Genomic DNA, 7,580 nt, shown 5'->3' with positions numbered 1-7,580 from the left:
TTAATAAGATGACATAAAAAGTGCCATAAAATGGCATGCAGTATCTTTGAAATTAGTTTTGCTAAAGCTATACAAATATTCCATCATAGTCATATCATATGGTAAATAAATGCTCTTTTGATATGATGTAAGATGGTCTTGCACAATTAAAACCTATTGGCTTTGCACCCCATGTGAAAACTCAAAAGATAAAACCTTGTCATTTTGAATTATCCTAGGGGAAACCCCTTCTTAAAAGAAAATTCTAAAAAATATTGCAAAAATAAAATCTTTTGTGTGACTGCCCTTCATTGCCCTTCTCGTCTGCTCATCTCTTATGGCATGTTTGGACTTGCAACCTTGTATGCTTCTAGTTCTACTTGCATATTCTTTACCAAAACCTTGTGGTTTTTAATTATCCTTGGGGTAATCCTATTTTAAAAGAAAGTTCTAAAAATATTGCAAAAATGACTTTTGTGTGAGTGCCCTTCCATTTCCCTTCTCGCCCTCCTCACCTCTTGTTGCATATTTGCATTTGCAGCCTTGTATGCTTCTAGTTCTACTCACATATTCTTTTGCAAAATGTGATGATATGCATTAATGCTTTGGTCTTTCTTTCCCCTCAGTTCCTTGCTAAAGCTCCTTGATTTCTAGCTCCAATTGCCTTAATGCATGAGGCTTGCTCTTCATCGACTTCTTCCAGTTATAATTTTTCTTTTATAAACATCCTCCCTTTCCATCTAGGTGTTCACCCTATCCATGCACATGAAAATGCTATCTTTCATCTTTGAGATGGAAGATCTTTGAAGGTCTCTTCCATGGTCTTCTTTGTGCCTCCCCATTTAACAATTTACAACATCCTATGGGCTGCAAAGAAACCTCCCTAATCCTAGAGAACATTTGAGAAATTTCAATATTCCTTGTCGCATTTGTCAATAAAATAATTAGCATCATTTGTTTTTGTCAATTTTTATTAATGGAACTCCTTCGATATTATTTTTGGCCTCCCTCTAGATTCATTTGGTTCCCACTTGTTTTGAAGCCTTGTCTTGAAATTTGATGCAACAATGAACTTCACCCATGATTTGTCCATTGCAACTATGGCAAAGATCTCTTTCTCATGCATGTGAGATGTACACCTATATGGGAAGCCATATATTTTGTATAAGTGCTCACATAAGGTATTCATACACCATATAATTTTGTTGTGGGATATTAGATTGTACAATTATATGCAACAAATAATGAAGTCAAATAAATTTCACTACAAAATGCAAAGAGAGAGAGAGAGAGAGAGAGAGAGAGAGAGAGAGAGAGAGAGAGAGAGAGAGAGGAGAACTCTACAATAACCTAAATTTGAGATTCATCTATTTGATTAGACTTGTGAACTTCAATTACTTTTTAGTCACTTTTTAGTTGTCATATGTGGGTTTGTTGATCTTCGTACGACCCCTCAAGCTTTTTTGTAATACTAGTCATCTGAGAAATTCTACTAAAATCAATTATAATGAGCTGCCATTTTCATGGAAGGTGCATTTGAGGATTACGAGGCATCTAACCCACACAATGATTTTTATAAAAGATATATTATCTATATTTTTTTTTCAAATTTGGATTGTAATTTTTTTGGTAGTGGAAGGTAATCATTATCTCACCTACTTTGTTGTAGCTCCACCAAACATTTTACCATCCCAATGTGACTTGCATGCATTTTTGTGATGAAACGAGGCCATGCCTAAGAATATTTGCTAACAATGTATCAACGATAAGACTTTGCAAAAAGGGGAGAGTTAAAAAGCATGAGAAGGAGAGTATCACATACATCAAGTGCATAATATGGAAAGATGGTGGCATTAGTATAACCCTATAGGTCCATTTGTACCTTTGAGAAAAAGACGTATAGAGGTGTGTTGTACCATTCATTCACTTTTAAAGCAAAATATGGCCATATATAACTTGAGACATGTAGTCTCCTCTCATTTTTAGGTTCAAGATAGAAAGTGCAAACTTGAATGTTTATGTAAGTCCATCACGTAAAAGCATGCTATTCAAAGAATCCTTCCATGTGTGCTACTAGCATGCCTATTCAAACAATCCTTAAGAATCCTTCCATGTGTGCTACTAGCATGCTGATTCAAACAATCCTTTCACGTGTGTTGCTATGTGACTTGCATGCCTTTCGAGAATAAAGCAAGTCGAGGAACTATTGGTAAACTACATTAAGACCACATAAATGGAATTAGATTACAACATTTTAGGAATAACATCAATAAAGTACTTGTAGCTCGGCCCTTCTGCTCATCCACGATAGTGGGGGGAGAAAAAGCTAGCAATACAACATTTAGTGGAATAGACACATTTTGTGAGAGAACAATTGAAATTTCTCCCTTTGTCAAGTTATTAAAACTACTTTATCTTCTACTTGAAATAACATATTATTCCACGGTCACCTCATCATGGCTACAAGGACAAATACTTCAAACTCAAGCATGATCATAATGAGGAGAGAATTTCAAAATCTACATCATAATTACATCATCAATTAATTGGAATTTGTAGAAGCATACATGATTCTCAACATCAATAAGCTTTCTGTGTAATTTGTGCTGAATCTCAAAGCAAGTTTGGAGATTATGTGTGGAAAGATTTCTCGCTAATTGATTGAAATCAGGGAGAAGTGAAATCAATATGGAATGAAATCCTTTTTGGTAGGATGCAAAATGAATGGATTGGTTGAAGAGGATGACACTACAAGGCCTTTTAATAGTAGTTGTAGGTGTCATTGGGATAAAGCTACCTTGTGATTCATGTTTTATGTTCTCACTTTTGGGGTTCTCATGAACAAACCTAGAGCTAGGCTACTCTTTGACGAATTTGCCATGAGCTTTTAACTAGCTCATTTTGCGGGTGACACAATAGTGCAAGAAGAGTGTAGAGGTAGCAATCCACAAGTCGGGCCTCATGGCCAAGCTCTTCATCGGCTCACAATGGTGCATGGTTCTCATGGGTGAGACGGCGTGGCTCCCTTCGAGCCTAGTAGCCTTCTGGCCATACAACTGTGCCTCAATATTTCTTTTGGTTTGGGAAGTTCGCAACAAGATAGTCTTCAAGAGTGAGGTTGCCTTAGGCTACAGGGAGTCAACAGTAATTGCCTTGGTCAAAGGTCATCCAAGGGATTTTGGGATGGGTCTTGGGTGACAATCATTGATAAAAGGTAGGAATCTCCTAGTAATCAAGGTCCATGTGTAGTGGATTGCTGCATCCAGCGTAGGCCATGGGCATCCTAGCTCATCTGTTGGCCAATTTTTGTATCCAGTCTCTTTTGGGTTTGACCAACCCCTTAATATATAAACCCTTTAGTTTAAAAAAAAAAAACTAGCTCATTTTGCTTGAGGAACCTAGTTTGTTTTGCTATGTCAGAGTTGTCGACAAAACTTAATTTAACAACAATAATTGCTTTGTAGGGGTGGAAAGTACTATGATAAATGTATAATTGCATCCTGACTTTCTTACCCCTTGGGAGGATCCATAGATGTGGTATGAGAAGGGTGGATTGTTTGTAGAATGTTACCAAGCAATAGCAGATGTCAAATATGGATTGTGATTTTATCCAAGTTGTGAGTGTCATTTACATATTGTGCTAGGAATGAACATGGGATATATGCATTCTTTACATTCTGTTTGTGGTGGAATTGGTGCAACAAGTGAGCCAAAATTGTTATCTATCAATTTATTTAATACCTCTCACACCCCCACATGGCCATCTAGTAGGGACACACCCGCCTGTGGCGTACACTGACAGCATGCAACGAGGGGCTTCTCGAGGGAATCGAAGGCGGGCAGGCAGGCAACTGAGGCGGGCAAACGTGAACACACTGGCGGAGCTATTGCTACTCAGGAGACAAGATGCTGGGAGGTTGATTGTGCGCAGAGGGATGCGAGCAACTAGGAGCTGGACAAGGAGAGTTGGCAGGTGAGAACGGGGGGTGGTGGAATGAGTCCATCAAGGCCAAGGGGATTGGGGTGGGCACTGGTGCGCATATGTGCGAAATCTGGCACGGCACTCATGTGGGCAGAAACAGCTCCTAGAGTGAGGGGGGTTGGAGATTTGTTTAAGGGTGGAAAGGAAGTGGGGGTAGATGGGGCAAGATTTTGAAAAGGGAGGAAGGAAAAAGGGGGGGGGGAACCGGCAGGTGGAGGTGAGGGTGACCGGCTACATTCAAACGGGCAACGTTCATCTTTTTTTGTTTTTGTTTTGGTGCAGGCCTTTTTCTTCTCTTGTTCCGCATCATCTTCTTCTTCATCAGCAACTGCTGTTGCTGCTGTATCTGCATCTTCATCTTCAGCTTCATCTTCAGCTTCATCTTCTTCGTTGTTGCTTCATCGATCCATCCATGGCTTCCCCCTGATCGACATCTTCGACCTCCCCTCCTCCATCTCTTTCACGGTACTCCCCTTCCCCTCTTCCTCCCTTCATCGCACATGTCTTTCCTCGCATCCCGGATTTCTTGCCTCTAGAACCAGTATTTCATCGCCTTCTCCAGTTTATCCCACTCACATGGCCTGCTCTGTAGTCTTGGATTCCCCTTGGTTCACCGCAACGGCTTTTTCCGATCGCTTCGTCTGGTATTCAGTCGTCTTCAGTCGTGAGACAACTCGCAACCGCCGTTTTCTGGTGTCTTGCACTCGATTTTCATCGTCTTTCTCCCAAGAAGTCAGACGTGCGTACATACGATGAACCTGGTTTTGGTCGCCCTCACCATTTCCCTTTAAACCGCGAAACAAGTCGCGTTTAATGCTCTGTTGCAGCTACCCGATGGTCCCTAACCGTTCCTCTTTTCTCTGTGGTCTTTGCTATTTGTGTTTTCGAGTTCGAGCCATGGCTTTCTTGTTTCTTTTCATGTCACGTGGCTTTCGCAGGTATGTTAACTCCCGACCGCCTCCTTTCTGTATGTTATTCATTTAACTTCTCATTTCGTACGTGGTTCCTATCGATTCTCTCCTTGCGCGTTTCCCCTGTCTACCTTGCAATGCATTGTGTCGTTTCAGCGTTTCTTTCGTTTAAACCAAACGCGATTTTTCTTGTGCTTGCAAATGATGCTCTACCAACTTTGTAGCCATCGATATGGAACTCAACCGTGTCGCCAGAAATTGTACGCAAACTTTATGCGGATTGACGGAGATTCATCGCTAGAACCAGGCATTTTCTTTCGGCTTTACAATGCGCACCTAGTTTGCACGTTCTGACCCTCTCTTCCTTTTGAAAAAGGCTATAACAATGTCCCTCAGATTGGACTTCTGCGTGCCTGATCTCTTTTTTGGTCCCCCACCGAGCTATTTAAGAGCTAATTATAACTAGGGAGTAGTTCCCAATTCGTTTCAAAGCTCAACGAGGGAGCATCAACACAACTAGGGAGTAGTTTCCAATTCGTTTCAAAGCTCGCACTGGCTACTTTTGCCTAAAGAGAAGTCGCACGGGGAGGCATTGTGGATCCATTCAAGTAATATTCATACAGAATTCCCCTTCATTCTGCTAAACAGTTACTAACTTAGACTTGCGCCTTCGCTTTACAGATTTGATCCGGTCAGCTTCTACATATCATATCCCAAGGCTCAGTGCAATGAACGACCTTCTTGCAAAGTCCTTTGTACCGGTCAGAGGCACAAATTATGTAGACCTGAAGAGGGATGTCATGAGAGATCTCGAAATGGGAGACGTGGCGGATGCTAATGGCCCCCAAAATCTCAGCATATTCTTTGAAGAAGTGAGCGTCATCAAAAATGAAATGGAGAAGGTAAAACAGCTTCTCTCAAAGCTACAAGGTACAAATGAGGAAAGTAAGACCATACACAAAGCGCAAGCAATGAAGGCGTTGCGTGACCGGATGGACCAGGATGTGGAAGAGGTTCTGAAGAAGGCCAAGTCAATAAAAGCGAAGCTCGAGGATCTGGACAAGGCAAACATGGCCAACCGCAAGCATCCAGGATGTGAGTCAGGGACTCCAATTGACAGAACTCGAACGTCTATTACAAACTCTCTCAGGAAAAAGCTGAAAGATCTCATGGGGGATTTCCAATATCTGCGTCAAAAAATGATGGAAGAGTACAAGGAGACAGTGGAAAGAAGATATTACACGGTGACAGGGCAGAAGCCGGACGAGGAAACTGTTGAGCATATCATTGAGACAGGAGAGAGCGAGAACTTTTTGCAGAAGGCCATTCAAGAGCAGGGGCGAGGGCACGTAATCGAGACTATAAGGGAAATTCAAGAGCGACATGATGCTGTCAAAGAAATCGAGAAGAACTTGCTTGAACTGCATCAGGTTTTTCTTGACATGGCTGTGATTGTGGAGGCCCAGGGAGAGCAGCTGAACGATATTGAACATCATGTAAGCCAAGCTAACACATACGTAGACAGAGGCACTCATCAACTGAAGTCTGCCAAGCAATATCAAAGAGATAGTCGGAAGTGGATGTGCCTCGGCCTCATTCTGTTCCTGATTCTGATGCTGATCGTGGTGATTCCTATTGCTACCAGCTTAAAGAGTTCTTGAAGCTGAGTTTTCACATTCCTCTGTTCACTTCACCACGTAGGTAAGAATGGTGCAAGTGCTTTGGAAATATTTACTCTATATAGTTTGGTAATAGTCCTGTGCCTGTTTCCAGACAGATGGAAGCTTGGCATTTTGGAAGTATGCTAGTATATACGTGGCAATAATTTTTAGTCACAGATAAGTGATTTTATATGCAACTTAAAGCAGTGCTGCAACAACTATCAGTATAAGTAATTTCTTCGGTGATACCACTTCTGGTTTGGGATGTCGTTGCGACCAATTAGCGTTCTGTGAATACATGTTCTCATTTCTTTCTCTGTTTTACTTCGAGAAAAAATCCTGGTCTGCGTACATTTCACACGATACTGTCTTGGCATCATTTGGACTCGTTAACAGGACAGTCCAGTATTAACAGTCCTGGAATCATTTGGAGGACTTCTTAGCAGTTTCACACGATAGGGTTTGCTAAGTCTGTTAAGTGTATGTTAACAGTCCTAGAACAAGCCACATTGTTTGAAAATATGGGTCACAAACTACATGTTCCACCCTTTAAAGACCTACATTTGAAGGGTGGAACATGTAGTTTGAAGCTTAACTTTGACAAGTCATTTTAGCATGGATCCTGAATCTATACACTAGGTGGGTCATATTTGGAGCACTTTATATAAATAGGTAGGATCATCTACATGGAGGGGTTGAGACTTATTGGCACGTACTTGCATAAACATAAAACAAACAATAGCTAGCTTTAGAGGGCATGTGGTCTACGCATGTGAATTGAGTACTTGGTCTTGTATCATGTTTCATTTTGGTAGATTTAGCACCAAACTTAAATATAAATAAGTCTTCTTAGCCTCGAATGGAAGTTTCTTTTGTTTGGTTTTGTTACATGTGTGCATAAGCTACAATTTCTCCACTTCGAGCACCACTTAGTACTCTAGCGTGCTTCCTTCTCCTTCAATCCTTCATCACTCTTTCACTCCACTTTCCTTTGAAGAGATTAGGAGCATCCCCCCCCTCACGTCCCCAACCCCTCCTTTTTGCAAA

General features: G+C 41.2%; 1 protein-coding gene across 1 annotated transcript; it reads left to right on the top strand.

Annotated features, from left to right (window-relative positions):
• The first annotated feature begins 4,273 nt into the window (after window positions 1-4,273).
• On the top strand, window positions 4,274-6,835 carry LOC147882081 (syntaxin-125-like). Its single transcript, XM_087401619.1, has 2 exons — window positions 4,274-4,426; window positions 5,554-6,835. Exon 2 carries the CDS (start codon window positions 5,601-5,603, stop codon window positions 6,531-6,533), a length of 933 nt encoding a protein of 310 aa, XP_087257745.1. The 5' UTR covers window positions 4,274-4,426; window positions 5,554-5,600; the 3' UTR covers window positions 6,534-6,835.
• The last annotated feature ends 745 nt before the right edge of the window (window positions 6,836-7,580 follow it).

Source organism: Dipteris shenzhenensis, chromosome 30, assembly GCF_047967505.1.
Source record: "Dipteris shenzhenensis isolate YYH24624 ecotype China chromosome 30, Dip_SZ_1.0, whole genome shotgun sequence".
NCBI classification, from domain to species: domain Eukaryota; kingdom Viridiplantae; phylum Streptophyta; class Polypodiopsida; order Gleicheniales; family Dipteridaceae; genus Dipteris; species Dipteris shenzhenensis.
Note: the sequence above shows the minus strand (reverse complement) of the source record. Positions and strands in the feature narration are given on the sequence as shown.